The sequence below is a fragment of the Eucyclogobius newberryi genome, unplaced genomic scaffold, assembly GCF_026437365.1.
Source record: "Eucyclogobius newberryi isolate DKJ021-1_F unplaced genomic scaffold, fEucNew1.0.hap1 SCAF_18, whole genome shotgun sequence".
NCBI lineage: Eukaryota > Metazoa > Chordata > Actinopteri > Gobiiformes > Gobiidae > Eucyclogobius > Eucyclogobius newberryi.
In genome coordinates, this window is record NW_027315812.1 from 8,494,170 (window position 1) to 8,512,791 (window position 18,622).

The 18,622-nt window shown below is 43.8% G+C and overlaps 1 protein-coding gene across 1 annotated transcript in view; it reads left to right on the top strand.

The window, feature by feature from the left end:
• Window positions 1-18,622, top strand: part of LOC140364937 (uncharacterized) — a 143,803-nt gene that overhangs the window by 15,108 nt on the left and 110,073 nt on the right. Inside the window, exons 3-4 of the mRNA XM_072451316.1 lie at window positions 7,386-7,812; window positions 7,883-7,947. Coding sequence (XP_072307417.1) covers window positions 7,386-7,812; window positions 7,883-7,947 — 492 coding nt within the window. The remainder of the gene's footprint in view (window positions 1-7,385; window positions 7,813-7,882; window positions 7,948-18,622) is intronic.

The window sequence follows — 18,622 nt, forward strand, 5'->3', positions numbered from 1 at the left end:
ATTGTGCTGCAATGAAACTAAAGCCAGAGCCACTTATTGTACTTAGATTCATCTTAAATATTGCTTGGTTTGATTGTTTTTTTTCCAGTTTTTTCAAGTTTCGTTGAGGCGTTTGAGTTGTGTTCAGATGAAGAAACACAAATACAATCTGAATTCAACACCGGCTGTGGCTAGTATCACATATTTTGTAGTTAAAGACGCATTAAAATGATACGCAAACAGCAGATTTGACAAATTTCTTTCACGTTTTGCAGTTTACGTGTCATTTAAGTAATCGTACAGGTCGAGAAGTCAGATTTTCATGTGCGTTTGAACTGAATTCTTTACTTTTTGACACTAAGACGTTCAAAACATTGGGTCAAAGTGGTTGTTGCGTGACGGGGCGACACTGGATCTGTCTGGAAGATGTCTGAAGTCAAAATAACAGTGAAATAATGAGGCTCTTGTGTTGTTTTTGCACTTTGGCTTTACTTTCCAGAGTCTTTGTGTTGACAGACTCTCTTCTGTCCTTTTGTTCGCTGCTCGTGTGTGAGACTGAAGACCTCCCCTGGACCTTTAGACGCTGTGTGATCTGCTGTGTGAGACTGAAGACCTCCCCTGGACCTTTAGACGCTGTGTGATCTGCTGTGTGAGACTGAAGACCTCCCCTGGACCTTTAGACGCTGTGTGATCTGCTGTGTGAGACTGAAGACCTCCCCTGGACCTTTAGACAATGTGTGATCCGCTATGTGAGACTGAAGACCTCCCCTGGACCTTTAGACGCTGTGTGATCCGCTGTGTGAGACTGAAGACCTCCCCTGGACCTTTAGACAATGTGTGATCCGCTGTGTGCGACTGAAGACCTCCCCTGGACCTTTAGACGCTGTGTGATCCGCTGTGTGAGACTGAAGACCTCCCCTGGACCTTTAGACGCTGTGTGATCCGCTGTGTGAGACTGAAGACCTCCCCTGGACCTTTAGACAATGTGTGATCCGCTGTGTGAGACTGAAGACCTCCCCTGGACCTTTAGACAATGTGTGATCCGCTGTGTGAGACTGAAGACCTCCCCTGGACCTTTAGACAATGTGTGATCCGCTGTGTGAGACTGAAGACCTCCCCTGGACCTTTAGACAATGTGTGATCCGCTGTGTGAGACTGAAGACCTCCCCTGGACCTTTAGACAATGTGTGATCCGCTGTGTGAGACTGAAGACCTCCCCTGGACCTTTAGACAATGTGTGAGACTGAAGACCTCCCCTGGACCTTTAGACAATGTGTGATCCGCTGTGTGCGACTGAAGACCTCCCCTGGACCTTTAGAAGCTGTGTGATCCGCTGTGTGAGACTGAAGACCTCCCCTGGACCTTTAGACGCTGTGTGATCCGCTGTGTGAGACTGAAGACCTCCCCTGGACCTTTAGACAATGTGTGCTCCGCTGTGTGAGACTGAAGACCTCCCCTGGACCTTTAGACAATGTGTGATCCGCTGTGTGAGACTGAAGACCTCCCCTGGACCTTTAGACAATGTGTGATCCGCTGTGTGAGACTGAAGACCTCCCCTGGACCTTTAGACAATGTGTGAGACTGAAGACCTCCCCTGGACCTTTAGACAATGTGTGATCCGCTGTGTGAGACTGAAGACCTCCCCTGGACCTTTAGACAATGTGTGATCCGCTGTGTGAGACTGAAGACCTCCCCTGGACCTTTAGACAATGTGTGAGACTGAAGACCTCCCCTGGACCTTTAGACAATGTGTGATCCGCTGTGTGAGACTGAAGACCTCCCCAGGACCTTTAGATGCTGTGTGAGACTGAAGACCTCCCCTGGACCTTTAGACAATGTGTGATCCGCTGTGTGAGACTGAAGACCTCCCCTGGACCTTTAGACAATGTGTGATCTGCTGTGTGAGACTGAAGACCTCCCCAGGACCTTTAGACGCTGTGTGAGACTGAAGACCTCCCCTGGACCTTTAGACAATGTGTGATCCGCTGTGTGAGACTGAAGACCTCCCCTGGACCTTTAGACGCCGTGTGAGACTGAAGACCTCCCCTGGACCTTTAGACGCTGTGTGAGACTGAAGACCTCCCCAGGACCTTTAGACGCTGTGTGAGACTGAAGACCTCCCCTGGACCTTTAGACAATGTGTGATCCGCTGTGTGAGACTGAAGACCTCCCCTGGACCTTTAGACGCTGTGTGAGACTGAAGACCTCCCCAGGACCTTTAGACGCAGTGTGAGACTTAAGACCTCCCCTGGACCTTTAGACGCTGTGTGAGACTGAAGACCTCCCCTGGACCTTTAGACGCTGTGTGAGACTGAAGACCTCCCCAGGACCTTTAGACGCTGTGTGAGACTGAAGACCTCCCCTGGACCTTTAGACGCTGTGTGAGACTGAAGACCTCCCCAGGACCTTTAGACGCTGTGTGAGACTGAAGACCTCCCCTGGACCTTTAGACGCTGTGTGAGACTGAAGACCTCCCCAGGACCTTTAGACGCTGTGTGAGACTGAATACCTCCCCTGGACCTTTAGACGCTGTGTGAGACTGAAGACCTCCCCAGGACCTTTATACGCTGTGTGAGACTGAAGATCTCCCCTGGACCTTTAGACGCTGTGTGAGACTGAAGACCTCCCCTGGACCTTTAGACGCTGTGTGAGACTGAAGACCTCCCCTGGACCTTTAAACGCTGTGTGAGACTGAAGATCTCCCCTGGACCTTTAGACGCTGTGTGAGACTGAAGACCTCCCCTGGACCTTTAGACGCTGTGTGAGACTGAAGACCTCCCCTGGACCTTTAGACGCTGTGTGAGACTGAAGACCTCCCCAGGACCTTTATACGCTGTGTGAGACTGAAGATCTCCCCTGGACCTTTAGACGCTGTGTGAGACTGAAGACCTCCCCTGGACCTTTAGACGCTGTGTGAGACTGAAGACCTCCCCATGACCTTTAGACGCTGTGTGAGACTGAAGACCTCCCCTGGACCTTTAGACACAAACTCCCTCACGCCCTTTCACTCTTTCTCTCGCTGTCAGTCACTCACTTCTCTCGCTCTATTACCTTCTCTCTCCACTCTTTATATTCTTTATGATAATTATTTTCATTTAAAGGCGCAATGGACGATTTTTCGGTGATTTGAGAACGCAGGTGGAAGTGCACATGCCACTCCCCCGTGCACATGCCACTCCCCCGTGCGGACTGATACAACACACACGTGCGTTTGTTTATTAGCACAACGGAGCACATCGCATCTCTCGTCTCCCGTAGATTTCTGTCCACTTCTGCGTCAGCTCGAACTGTCTTTCTCCGTCTTCATTTTGCCCGTTACACTGAGGGAACTATATTATGATAGATCCATGCGCTTAGGCACGCGGAAACGTGGGGACGAGCCTGACGCGGCTGCAGGTGAGCGGTAGGTGCGTTTTATGATTGATACGTGGCAGGACAAATGATTTATCCACGCCACGAGGAAATATGATACAAAATTTGCTGAAAAAAATCGTCCATTCCACCTTTAATGTAATGTAATTTATTTTTATTTTCACTTATTTCATTTTTTTTTTATTTTATTTCACTATATTTTATTAAATAACATCAATAAAATCAATCAATCAATCAATCAATCAATCAAATAAATCAAAGAAAAATGGAGAAAATAAAGAAAAAAATATAAATGTTTCAATATATCTGTCTGTTTGAATGCAAACGGCACACAGCGGTCTCATTTTCACTTTAAACTACTTTGGGCACAGCCTCTAACTTTGTGTATTGTATAAAGGACGGATGTAGTACTTACCAATGCATTAGTCGGTCATTATATTCTTTCTCTTACAGTAGTATTGTATTTATAGTTTGTAATATTGTATAGAAAAATAATGAAAACAAAATTAATTCAAATAAAATGCTGCATGTTTCCAGCAGAGGGCGCAAACACAAACCCTCGCTCGTACACTGAGGCAGAGCACTTCAAACGAGGCTAAAAACCATGTCTTTGTGTTGATTAAACAGCTGAATATGTCTGGAGCTGGAGGAAGTGTTGGTCCAGGGCAGAGGTCAGAGGTCAGAGTCAAAAAGTCAAAAATCTACTTCTAGTTTTGAAGTACTGGTTTATTTCATACAGATTTTGAGTGTTTTACGTGTTATATTTAGTGATTTGGGGAAATAATTGTGCAGATCTTTGGTCAATTCACCTCTAACTGCTTAAAAAAATTAACTAATTGGCTCTAAACAAGTTTCCACCACTGCTCTACTTAGAGCGCCCCCTACAGGCCGGACGACTCACTGAACTAAAATACAGTTAAAGATAATTTAGAATTTTGCTAAAAAATCATAACACTTTTATCACAGAATAGCACATATTTTAGGTTTATAATTTATTTTTCGTAAAGTTTGTAATCAATGACATCACACGGGGAAATTACCCATCAAACACTGGCCAAAACTCATCTAATGTCACAATTATTTTTAGTTTGACAAATAAAAATATACAAGAGTGACTTTATTTTGTTGAATTACTGTTTAGAGAGTCAAAAAAGTTATTTCTTTGTGTAAATTCTGCATAAACTGGAACAAGGGTCTCTAGTGTGATGCCACTTCCTGTCATTTCCCACAGATTTTTCAAAGTTTTCTCCACAAATACCTGCTCGATCGGTGTAAAACTATAATTTGTAAGTACAACTGGTACAAATACACCAAATAAAGTCAAAATTAGAAAAGTGTAAGAGCCCTCCATCGGCCCTTTAACCCAGACGTCTCCCTCTGTGTTTGTCTTTTCCCGCCCGTCCTTGAACTCCCCGGGGGGCAGTGGACAAACAGCCTCTCGCTAAAGTGCAAAGGCCTTAAACCAACAGCCATTATCGCACCGGCGTGTCACCGTTTATCCACAAACAGTCGGCGTTAGCACCGTTAGCACGAGCCTCAGCCGGTGATCGGGTTCAGCTCGTCACCAGATCAAAGTGTTTAGATTCCACACATTCTTTATAATGACATCTTTAATGGATTATGCAAAGGCTTGTCTGAGGCTTTAGATTTATTTATTTTTTTCACAGGGGGAAGAACAATTTATTAAAAAGGATCAAATGAAAATAAGCGTGAGGGTTTTGATTTATGTTGACGTTATAATATATTTGGATAACAGTCATTCCTAACTTTATCAAAGGCTGAAGCGTTTTACTATATGTAACCATATTTCAAACATTCTAATAATAATCTGGACTATACAGACTTTAAAAAAACATTAAAACACATTTTTATAACAAAGAAAGTCATAAATATTAAGTCAAAATGTCAGTAATATTCTCTATCTAGAAATCATCATATTTCTTCTTTTTTTTAACATATCTTTTTTTATTCTTCACAATTTAAAGTTAAGACAAGACCATGAGACCATAGCACATTGTAGCTGAAATGTACTTTTTATAATACTTTTATTAATATTAGGTCAAATTTAAAAATAAGTCATGGGGGCATCTAAAGAAAGGTTAAAGCACAAAGGTCACGGCTGAGTTTGTTGTAGGTTTTGTTTTTTGTCGTGTTCTAATCAGTAAAAGGTTCGTTAGCTCGTGGTGCAGCCTGTGTTTGCAGTACACATTTAATATGCCTAAAAGTATATGATTTTTATGGATTTTCTTCACTTTAATAACTGAATTGCCTTATTTAACTCAGACTTTATTGATCCACAAGGGAAATGACTCTGACGCTGCAGCTCACACGTTGCAATATAATTACTAGATTAAAAAAAAAGTACAATTTGAAACGTGCGGGTCAGATAAGGTACAAATAAGTGTATGTGCAAGTATAAAACAGTAAAAGTGAAAGGAAACATAATATGCAACATTTTATTCATGATTTCTGTAAAACTTGACAAGCCTCGTTTCAAATGCCTTGAATTCATAATTTAATCTGTCTTTGAGTTGGTAAGTTTAGTTTGTTTGAGTCGTTTGAATAACGTGAACATGTTTTTATGGCATGTGTTTTACTTTCTGCCCAGATTTGATCTCAATGTTTTGTTTTTTTACCTGGTTAAATAAAGGTTAATAATAGTAAGTAAATGTCAAAATAGTCAAAATGAAGATAAATATCTTGAATTTGTTGACTTTAACTCAGCGATACATTTATATTTAGCCGTGTACACGGTACAGTTTATTTTTGTGTCTCAGTTAATATAAGTCTCTGGACGACTGAGGAAGGCAGAGGAGGAGGAGAGAGGAGGAAGGAGAGAGGAGGAGGAGACAGGAGGGAGGAGAGAGGAGAGAGGAGAGAGGAGGAAGGAGACATGAGGCAGGAAGACGGAGAGAGGAGAGAGGAGGAAGGAGAGAGGTGGAGAGGAGGAGACATAAGGCAAGAGGAAGGTCCTCTTGCCTTATGTCTCCTCTCTCCTTCCTCCTCTCAGGAGAAGAGGCAGGAGAGAGGAGACAGGAGGGAGGAGAGAGGAGAGAGGAGAGAGGAGGAAGGAGAGAGTAGGAAGGAGAGAGGAGATATGAGGCAGGAGGAAGGAGAGGAGAGAGGAGGAAGGAGGAAGGAGAGAGGAGATATGAGGCAGGAGGAAGGAGAGAGGAGAGAGGAGGAAGGAGGAAGGAGAGAGGAGACACAAGGCAAGAGGAAGGAGAGAGGAGGCAGGAGAGAGGAGCCAGGAGAGAGGAGGCAGGAGAGAGGAGAGAGGAGGCAGAAGGAAAGAGGAAGGAGAGAGGAGGCAGGAGGAAAGAGGAAGGAGAGAGGAGGCAGGAGAGAGGAGGCAGGAGGCAGAGGGAAGGAGGAAGGAGAGAGGAGGCAGGAGAGAGGAGGCAGGAGGCAGGAGGAAAGAGGAAGGAGAGAGGAGGCAGGAGAGAGGAGGCAGGAGGTAGAGGGAAGGAGGAAGGAGAGAGGAGGCAGGAGAGAGGAGGCAGGAGGCAGGAGGAAAGAGGAAGGAGAGAGGAGGCAGGAGAGAGGAGGCAGGAGGTAGAGGGAAGGAGGAAGGAGAGAGGAGGCAGGAGAGAGGAGAGAGGAACTTTTTTGCACATGTTTCTAAATGTGGTAAGTTTCTTTTCTTACTTTTCTTTCATTTACAAATGGCAAACACAAACTAACCTCATAATAAAGCAGTTTAAGCCTTAACAATTCTTGATAAACTATTTAATCATGAAGTATGTGCTCCTGCTTTGTTAAGACTACATAAGGTGTCCTCAGCAGAAGTCTGGACACTAGAAAGGACACATCTGCCTTCAAACCTCCGCTTTGACCCTTTCCCTGCTGCTGCGAGGGGAAAGGGGGCGTGGCCAGCGCGGAGGCGAGGGGGGCGTGTCGAGTTTCAGTGGGACAGGGGCCTCACGCGCGCACTGAAGGGGCTTTGTCAAACTCACCCCCACAGAAGGAGGAGAGAGAGAGAGAGAGAGAAGAGGTCCGGGAGCCGCAGGAGCCGTGTGCACTCTGTGGGACAGCACCAGTGTGGGACAGGGACAGCACCAGTGTGGGACAGCACCAGTGCGGGACAGGGACAGCACCAGTGTGGGACAGCACCAGTGCGGGACAGGGACAGCACCAGTGTGGGACAGGGACAGAACCAGTGCGGGACAGGGACAGCACCAGTGTGGGACAGCACCAGTGTGGGACAGGGACAGAACCAGTGCGGGACAGGGACAGCACCAGTGCGGGACAGGGACAGCACCAGTGTGGGACAGCACCAGTGTGGGACAGGGACAGCACCAGTGTGGGACAGGGACAGCACCAGTGTGGGACAGCACCAGTGTGGGACAGGGACAAACAGGGACAGCACCAGTGTGGGACAGCACCAGCGCGGGACCCTCACGCTCCTCCACACGCGCGCGCAGGACTTCGGGGGTCTTCACTCGGGATGATGGCGTCACGGTAAATGAGAGCCTTTCTGCACAAACTCTTTAGCACAAACTCCTCATGACCGTGTTGTGCTCCCGTGCAGACTCGCGCCCTGGTTTGTGGGATTACTCCTGGCCCACGCGGGACGCCCCCTCCTGCAGCGGGACGGTAAGCGCGCGCTCTGTTTACGTTCTGTGGCCCTGGAGTCGCGTGCGGGATGCTGAGGGCGGCAGATTTATGAATGAGGGAAAGTGTTTGTCAAGTTTATCAAGAGAGAGAGATATGCTAATCTGAGTCACGTGTGCAGTTTTAACGTCATAAATGGGTTTTGTTTAATTTCTGCTAAATTATCCTTGTGTTTCAGAATGATGAGACATTTTGGAGCATTTAAAACTAAGCATTGTCCCTTCTAAATGTTAAAAAGGTCCTCAAAATGTTAAAAATGTCCTCAAAATGTGAAATAGAAGCAGAAATCCATGAATACATTGAGAAATTGCTGCTGCTGCTTGATGTGTAATCACAAAGTTTGACAAATTAGCAATAGTTTTGGTCTTTTTTAGACTAATTTGATCTGGACATTTGTTAAAATTAAGTGAGTCTTGTAGTTTGTGGTTAATATTGTGATGTGGGTTTTTTGTTTGGATCATTATCTTGGATTAAGTGCATTTTTAACGATTTAAGTGTCAGTAATATGTTTAAAATGCTCAATATTGTGCTAAATCATAAGTCAAATCTTGCCAACACTTGATATGTCTTTACTGTAAAACTGTTTGAATGAAATGTGCTTTAAATGTGTCGTCATGGTGATGCTATCGCTCCATCGCTGCTAAAACGTGTCCGAGTGGCATTTCGGGTTAAGCCTTTTATCAGTGTGAAATTCCAATCCGCAGCGTTGCACGGTTGCCCGGTAAACTCCGGCTCGTTTGTGATTGGCTGAAGCTAAATACAGCGGGTTTCGGACACTTCCTGTTTTCATTCACCGTAACGAGCTTCGTTGTTGATGAATCGATTGAGATGGAAATGGATGAAAGTGTGAATAAGTTCAGCGTTTGAAAGTCTTCTGCACTCGTCCTGGATCCATCCCAGTTTTAGTCCTGACCTAGACTCGGTTTGGTACCCGGGTTTAGGGCCAAGTTTGGTCCCAGTTTGGTCCAAGATTTAGGTCCAGATTTGGTCCCAGGTTTAGGTCCAGGTTTGGTCCCAGTTTGGTCCCAGGTTTAGGTCCATATTTGGTCCCATTTTTGGTCCCAGTTTGGTCCCAGGTTTAGGTCCAGATTTGGTCCCAGTTTGGTCCCAGGTTTGGTCCCAGTTTGGCCCCAGGTTTAGGTCCAGATTTGGTCCCAGTTTGGTCCCAGGTTTAGGTCCAGATTTGGTCCCAGTTTGGTCCCAGGTTTAGGTCCAGGTTTGGTCCCAGTTGTGGACGGAGCCTGAAAATCCTGCGGGAAAATCTGAATTACCCACAATCGTCCTCCAAACATAAATGATCATCATGATTGTTTTGCTGTAAATGTTTTTCATGTGACTTTATCGCACTTTTAACCACATTTCGCCTGATTCACAGTGACATAATCACAGATCCTGTAGTAAAGCCACAAATAGCTTCAACTGCCTCGTCACGATGAGAAAACTTTTTGCCAAACCAGAAAACCCTGAGAGATTTTCCAAATATTTCCAAATGCCTCTCGCCTCTCGTTTGTCTTCGCTCCATATTTGATGCGACTCGTGCGTCTCCGAAACACTCTTCACGTCCCAAAAGTAGCTCGTAAACCCGCTCTTTGTTTACATGAGCCCGTCAAATAAAAACCTACTTCGCCGAAATGCTTAACGTGTTTCCAATGACGGTCTGAGAGCGGCGGAGGCTTCGCTTTCCGTCCGCGCGGCGAGAGAGATGTTCTTTCCAGTGTTGTTCTTCACGTTAAAACCGTGATTAGATCGCGGTCATTCTTCTGCTTTGGTGCACCACAGTCACCACATCGTCTCCCATTGGTTCACAGGCCGTTTCCCCGGGATACCAGGATGTTCAGGATGTTAGCGTTTCTTTGTGGGAGTGATTAGCACGACTTAGCTCGTCGGATTCCCTGTTGTATCGTCGGTTTAGGTTTCAGATAAATTGTGTCTGGAACAAGGAACTAATGTAAAACTGTTGTCGGTTTGTGTTAGCGATAGCAAACTCGTTGCTATGCTGAGGGTTTATTTGAATCGCAAGACCTTGAGTTGCGTGTAAGCTTTTCTCAGCCAAAGTGTGACGTTTTGAGCCGAGTTTGAACGTTAAAAGGAGAACATTTTTAACATTTTTGCGTTAAATTGGACTTATTCTATTCACAAAAGCTCATATTTAATTGTTTTTTAAAAGGATCTGTTGCCATGTCGACCCAGCTCTATAACACCAAGAGTCAGGGTCAATCCAGAAGTTTTAAGAGATGAAAAAACAACAAAAACAACAAAAACATGATGTCATTAAAGGGGACGTATAGTGCAGCTTTTTGCCTTGTTACGACAGCGTATTTTGTATTTTGATGTTTTGCATGTTTGAGTTGATCCTGTTTTGTTCGTGCAACTGAAGCTCGAGTGCTCGGAAAAAGTCCTGTTTTCACCTACCCCCTATCCCCGTCCCCACATTCTCCTCAAGACCCAGAAGGACACATGTTGGGTTCTAAAACGTCACCGATCCCCTTTTCGAAAACAAAACATCTTTAAATGACAATCTGCTGCTTGTTACAGTGAAATGTAACTATGAAGAGGCGGAGCTTGTGAGTTCTGCAGTTTTGAACAGGAAGTCAATGGATCTGTTTCTGTTATCAAGCCGTTTTAGATCGATATTGCGGTTTACAACTGACAAAATGTAAAACAATGATCTACTGATGTCATAGTTCAGTAAAAAGTACCGGAAAAAAAGTATCGTACATCTCCTTTAAACAGTCCTCAAAATGCCGTCCGTAGCAGGAAAAAACTCATTAAAAAGCATTTTTTTGTGTTAGAAAGATGTTTTTTCCATCAAGAGAAGAAAATATGTGTTTGTTTCTACATTTTTGAGATATATCTACACAACTACACGTACAAATATGAGCGTTACATGAGAAAATAGCTATAGTGACGTACTTATTCCTCAATTTTGACAAGAAAATGGCAAATTCTCAACTATTTGTGACACTTCTGAACATCTACTTCACAGAAACAATACACTGAACGGAAAAAGAAGTTTGGATATGTTTACTTTGGGTTTGTGACCGTTGAAAACACCTAAAACCATCTGCGTGCACGTCCCATTGAAGACCCCTTGTTATATCTACACTTGTACGTGTTTTTCCCCCGTCATAACTCTTGTGTTTCGGAGCAGATTTACATTGCGCTGCAGGAAATGCTCGTCCCCGATTTCCTCTCTCGGAGCCGTGATGGAGAACACTGCCTCCTTTTTCCCCTCGACTTAAATCAAACTGACTCATGGCACATTATTGCAGCGTCGCCTCCAGCTGTGCGATCTCAAAGCCGCGAATCAGAGAACAAGACCCGCTTTCTCCGCCCACTCGACATGCCACGTTTTCTGGATCGTTTTCACACTTTTATTGCTAAACGAGGGGTAGAACCAAGAAGCAGGACAAAAGGGAAACTGAACAGAGAAGGAAGGGTGTTTCTATCCCTTATGTCTCTGGCCTGTCGGAAAAACTGCAGAGAATTTTTAGACAACACGAAGTCCCTGTTTATTTTAAACCAGGAAACACTTTAAGACAAAAACTGGTTCATCCTAAGGACAAGTTGCCGACTCAAAAACAGAGCAATGTAGTTTACTCGATCCAATGCAGTGAAGAAAGTTGTAAAGAACGTTACATAGGTGAGACGAAACAGCCTCTACACAAGAGGCTTTATCAGCACAGAAGAAATACTAGTTCAGGACCTCAGAGCGCCGTGCATCTCCATCTTGAAGCCTCTAATCACTCGTTTGAAGACGGTGAGGTGAAGGTTTTAAGCAGGAGAAAAGATGGTTTGAAAGAGGAGTCAAGGAAGCTATTTTTGTTAAAAAAGAAAGACCTTCTTTAAACAGAAATGGAGGGCTAAGATTCAATCTTCCTGGTATCTATAATGGTATACTGAACCCCTGGAAAGGTAGAGGACCAGGACAAGGACACTTAGATGCTAATCAGGTACTCAGGGTGGTTGAGCCAGGGTCTCACAAAGACAAAGAGGATTCTAATAGCCCATTAAAATTCTGAATAGGCTAGCTCGGTAGATACAAGGGGGAAGTTTCTGTTGAAACAAACAACTCTTTCTACTTCAGGAAGGCTCCGCCCAATGGGCGGGTCTTACCACAGAACAGTATTAATATCGGAGTTCTCGATCTAAATTCTTTTATTGACAATGACTCTTGGATGAGAGTCGAAACGTCTATTTTTTTCTAACTGAGTCGAGATGACTACAACTGAAGCTTTTTCTACTCTGGAACACGCCTGGACGAATGAGGGATTACACCGACATAAACGAGGGGTAATTAAGTCTGATGAAGCGTCATTTGTGCAAAGGGGAGTGTCATCTGGTCCGTACACACTTTAGGAAACTCTGTGTAATTTTTTTAAGCTGCACAATGTCACTTTTAACCGAGTTACAGGTCAGATCTGTGGAGAGGCGATCGTTTTCACACTTTTATTGCTAAACAATGCTTAATTAAGTGTCATTAGTGCAAAGGGGTGTGTCATCTCGTCCGTCCACACTTTAGGAAACTCTGTGTACATTTTTAAAGCTGCACAATGTCACTTTTAACCGAGTTACAGGTCAGATCTGTGGAGAGACGCTCATGCTTGCAGTAAAAAAATGTGTTTTTCAATGTATTTTTGAGAAACAACAGACAAAAAACTGTGATTGAATAAAGGCAAAGGCAATATACATTTAATGCCATATTGTGGATCATTCTGGGCAAAGCGATAACATGTCGACGGTGGCAGAGTGGTTAGCGCTGTAGCCTCACGGGTTCAACGTGCTGGACTGGGCCTTTCTGTGCGGGTTTCCTCCAGGATCAACTCAAAACATGCACCAGGGCAAATCCTCCAGCGAAAGATCCGGCTCGAGACGGGGTCAATAAAGACTAATGTCATGTAGATGTCAGACTTTCCATCAGAAAAGTTACACAAAACGTGACGATTGACGATATCTGAACTTAATTTTAGTGCCAGTGTGTCCCTAAAAGCCGTTAGGACTCTCTTAGCTGGAGGAGTCGCCTTGTGCAACTTTTATTTAGTATTACTTAAAAGGGACATCAAACCAAGGGCTGTTTTCGGTCCCTAAAATAAAGCAGACCAAAGCAAACATAGACATAACATAGACGTACGATACATCTGGAGATACTATATGTCAACTTTTCCTTTCTTTACATGTGGGAATATTGTAAGTGAAAACCGTGTCCAGATGAAACACGATGGACACACGAGGGATTACACCACTGCTGGACACATGAGGGATTACACCACTGCTGGACACATGAGGGATTACACCACTGCTGGACACATGAGGGATTACACCACTGCTGGACACATGAGGGATTACGCCACTGCTGGACACATGAGGGATTACACCACTGCTGGACACATGAGGGATTACACCACTGCTGGACACATGAGGGATTACACCACTGCTGGACACATGAGGGATTACACCACTGCTGGACACATGAGGGATCACGCCACTGCTGGACACATGAGGGATTACACCACTGCTGGACACATGAGGGATTACACCACTGCTGGACACATGAGGGATTACACCACTGCTGGACACATGAGGGATTACACCACTGCTGGACACATGAGGGATCACACCACTGCTGGACACATGAGGGATTACACCACTGCTGGACACATGAGGGATTACACCACTGCTGGACACACGAGGGATTACACCACTGCTGGACACACGAGGGATCACACCGATGTGGGGACGTTCTAGCATCTGCATTCAGAGCTGCTCTCACTGGAATAACCTTTATACCAGAGCAGGATATTAAAAAAATGGAGATGGACGAGCAGCAGAACTATTGTAGCAATGACACACCCAAAAGATACTTACAATTCTTCGGTAAATAACCCGTTTGTTTGACTTTGGGATCTCCACAAAGCCACGGTCAGTCGAAACCAGCCAACAACTTCTGAATAAACCGACAAAATGCCAAACATTTACACGATGTGTTTGTTTGGGATCCGAGGACCTCCACGGTAAATCTCATGTAACGTCGTTTGATCCCTCTAGATGTAAACACTGGGGTCGTCGTGGTCATGCTCTGAATATGTTCCTCATTGTTGGGAAACGCCATAAAAGCGAACGCCTCTGGGGAATCTCAGCCTCAGATGTTGACTAACGAGCTGCATGTAAACGAACACAGACCTAGCATGCAACGCCGACGAGCTTGACGCGCTCGAAACGCCGTAATGCATCGCCCACATTGCACTTGTCTCATCTCCATCTGCGAAACACATGCCATTTAACGACTGATGGTGTCGGGTTTGATCAGCGCCGCGGGAAAACGAGACATATTTGCCGACATATATTGCCTTTTATATATATATACTGGCGCTTCTGTGTAACGCATCGGGTTTGGGTCGTGTTCGATACATTGCGCAGCGATAAACGGGAAACGGCTGTCGCTAACGTGCTGTAGCTTTGTTTCGCTATCGCATTGATTGTTTATTCTTCTCGTTTTCTCTGTTCCGATCGTCTCGCTCTCTGTTTCGCTCTTCCTCAGCTAAATTATGAGCAGAACCAACCGCTTCCGAAGCCTCCGCCTCTTCGCGTTGACGCCAAAGCGAACCAATGGAAACGTGCCGCAACCGCAGTCCGTTAGTTAGCGTTTTGGACATGTGTTTTACCGGAGGGGTTGTGGATATATGCAGGAGGATGCAGAGGTCTGAAGAAGAAGGAGAGGAGGCTAGATTTTGACCCGTAAGATGTTGTTTTCCTCTTCCAGATCAAATTAGAGGCTTTAAACACTTCTGCGAGTCCGTCCTCGTTAAGCCCGTGTGTTGTGATTGGTCAGATCTGCCGCTCCGTTTACTCAACTGTGTCTAAGCCTTTGTCCCGCGGCACCACAGTGTGACCCGGGCTCCTCCGGAAAGTTGGGGTGCCTCGTTTGTTTGGGCTTTGTTTGGTATTCGAAGTATTTACTAAATCTCCCAGAAGTAAAGCCAATGAGTCGAGCAGTGACTCGCGCGTGTTCGACCGTTTAGCGATGCTGCCATGTTTAACGGAAGTTATGTTTAACCGACAGATCCGTGAATGAATTTCCTGTTTTGGGTCAAGTTTTGTACTTTTTTTGTACTTTTTTCTCTTCATTTAGTGGCCAAGTTATGTATTTTTAGTAGTGCAACTGCTTTTTGTTGTGTTTTTGTGCCCTTACAGTATATGTGCAAACTCTGACCCTAAGTTGACATAGAATCAAACTTGTTGCACGATACTTCAATACTAGAGCCCAGACTCAATATCAAGGCTTTGTTTTAATTACACTGGTTAATGAGTTTAGGTTTGGTGATTTGAGGGTCGTATCAGTCAGTGTGTAGATGGAATCTGTCAACGCTGCTTTCTGTGGTTTTCTCCCTAACGACCATTTAGTCAAGTTTATTTGTACAGCACGATTAGTACAATAAGTAATTCAAAGTGCTTTGCAGAAGAGGGAAAGGTTTACTCTCACTTTTTTACATTTTAGGGAAAGGAAACAAGCAGACTCCACAAGATGGACTCACATTATGGTGTTATTACTATTACCATTATATTATTACCATTATCATCATTCTTCTTCTTCTTCTTCTTCTTCTTCTTCTTCTTCTTCTTCTTCTTCTTCTTCTTCTTCTTCTTCTTCTTCTTCTTCTTCTTCTTCTTCTTCTTCTTCTTCTTCTTCTTCTTCGTTTTTTTCAGCCACACAGTTGTGATGAACGATCCGAGCCATGACATCACAGATATGGGACATTCAGAACGGAGTGTTTTTGACGCTCGGAGGGGAGAGGACTGTCGAAACAAGGCGTGAATGAAGCTAAATGCTATTTCAGGCACGTTTTCGACGAGGGGTCGATGTTATAGCAACGTTAAAAGCTCAAACGTGCACATTATGTGCAGGTAAAACGCCTCATTGAGATATCCAGACTCGTTTTCAGTGATTATCCTTATGTTTTCATCAAATATATCAAAACCGGTGGAAGATAAAATGCTCAACCAGCCTCAGAATCAAACCGTCTTTCAGAGAGAAACAAACAACTCTACAGCAAAGAACAGCAGCACTCAAAACCTTCTGTGGATGTACGACTGCGTATAAACCCTTCTGTGGATGTACGACTGCGTATAAACCCTTCTGTGGATGTACGACTGCGTATAAACCCTTCAGTATAAACCCTTCTGTGGATGTACGACTGCGTATAAACCCTTCTGTGTTGTGCTGTAAACGTTTTCTCTCACATCTGCCTTGGTCCCGGTCCAGTTCGGAGTCGGTCACTTGGCTCTGGTCCGGTCAGAGAAGCTGTTTTTTATCCGCTCTTCAAATCAAAACCACCGTACGCCAGCGCTGCACGCTCCAAGTATGAGTTCACCAACGGCCAACTCCTCTCGGCTTTACGGACGGTGACACTTCTTCTAAATAACGTCCACTTATTCAATTAGCGCCATGACGTAGCACGGACCAGTCAAAGTTTACAGAAAAAAACACATGAAGGGGCAAAAAACGATGCTTTTCTTGACTGGAACCGTAAAGTTTTAGATGTTTATCAAAGTTTAACATGAATTAAAACAGTTTTGACAGAAGTGAGTAGCAAAACAATTGTACTTCAAATGCTGTTCCTCAAGCACAAGACCAAAGTAGTGACCCAAGAAATGACCCAATACTCCGGAGTAACTGCGGCGCAAACATCTGGTTTATAATGCTAAGTTACAGGACACATAATATGCAAAATAAACTCTTTTTTTGTTTTGTTTTTAACCATTTTATGCCATTGTTTCCTCATCAAAACGAACCTTGAGTTGTGTTCAGCGTCGTTCATTCATCCTGCTTTAATCCTCTTCTCTGCTTAGTCACGGAGCCTCAGAAAACACTCCGTTTCAAGAAACCGAATCTGTGACATCAAAGAGTGAGAGGTTTTGTACTGATAGAAAGTCATGTGTGGTACATTATTTTAAGTTGCCAAAAGAGATGCATGTTTAAGCATGTTTGAAGGCTAATAACGACACAAATAATGCATAATATGTGTCCTTTAATGTGATCGGAAGGAAACAAAAACTTTAAATAATGTGTATAATCAGGTATTTTCAAAGGACGGACAACAAAAATGAGAAATAACAGACAAGAAACACAAATAATCATCAAATCATTTCAAATCAAGAGGAATGGGAATTTTTTTTCTCAATTACACTGAAAACTAACCAAACTCAAAGTATATATGTATAAGTACTGCGTCTTATCTGAGAAGTTTATCAAAGTAACTGCCACATCTGCCTTTTGTCCCATTTGGAAACGACATCTCGCTCTTGGCTCTAAGTCCGCGCTCATTGTTGTGTCTTGTTTATTGAGCCGGATGAGGTTTGAGATTCTGGCTAAATTCCCCCGAAACACACGAGTTATGAATGTTCTGTCGAAATGTGGATCTGTGACTTTTAGAAGACGCATTAGTGGAACTGCCCACGACGTGTCCCTGAGGAAACACAGTCCATAAAGGAGTCGTTAGGCCTGGTTTAGGTCTTAATTGGGCTAAGTTTGGGGCTGGTTTGGTCCTCTTCCGTTATGTCACTGATTATTGTGAGGAAAAACGTCACAATTTAGCGATTATTCACGATTATTGAGACTGGGACCGAACAACAGTGAAATATTTGATTTTCTTACATTCCTGTGGTCTCACATTCTGCTGTTCCTCAAGTTTGTGAGCGGCTTTATGAGATTTAACTCTCTGAAAGACAAAATAAAGTTACATTTGATTTAAAGAAAAAAACAGCCAGATAAAATAAAGTTCTTTACATTTAGGTCTTTTTTTGGGGCTTTATATTGAAAAAATAAGTTCAATTTGACAAAAACAGCCAGATAAAATAAAGATCTTTACATTTAGGTATTTTTGGGGCTTTATATAGAAAAATAAAGTTAAATTTGACACACACAAAAAACAGCCTGATAAAAAATCTATTTGGACTACAGATTGAACTAAAAAATACTTAATTTTGCATTTACAATCGTCACAATTATTATTCTTTGCCTTGTGATTATATTGTGGCCAAAATAATCCCGATTATCGATTAACCTAATAGTCTTGACGTCCCTAAATTGTACATGTAAACTAGATAAATGCTAGTTTCGTGATGTCACTCGGGACCATTAAATTCACCGAGATCTTACACAAAACGTAAACATGTTTCGATGGATTATTACGACATTATTCATCCTGAGAAAACATATCTTTTCACGCTCGATTGCACAAGCTAGGGCGTCGTCGTCGGAGAGTTGAACCGTTCATCCGGTCGTTCTATAGACTGTGTTGCGTGGCGTTTTTTTAAATTGCAGATCAAACTCTGGCTCTTGTGTACTGCATGTGTCTGACAGTCCCTGTACTTCCTGTTTGCTGATGTGGACCAAATACTGCGAGTACTTGAACTCTGGGCCACTGCGTTCTGCACATGTTCAGATGCAAGTGAGGCGTTAGTTTCTTAGTCTTTATATTTCAAATTTAGTCGATAAAACTGGCGAACACGACGACGTTCGATCTCCTCGTTGGTTATTTAAGATCGACCTTGGCGACGGAGACAAGGGTCAAAGAAAACGAGCCGATTGTTTGACGTATTGTGATGGTTTGCTTTGATTTTAAAGATGAAATGTGTAACTTTTCTGCTTGTTATGTCA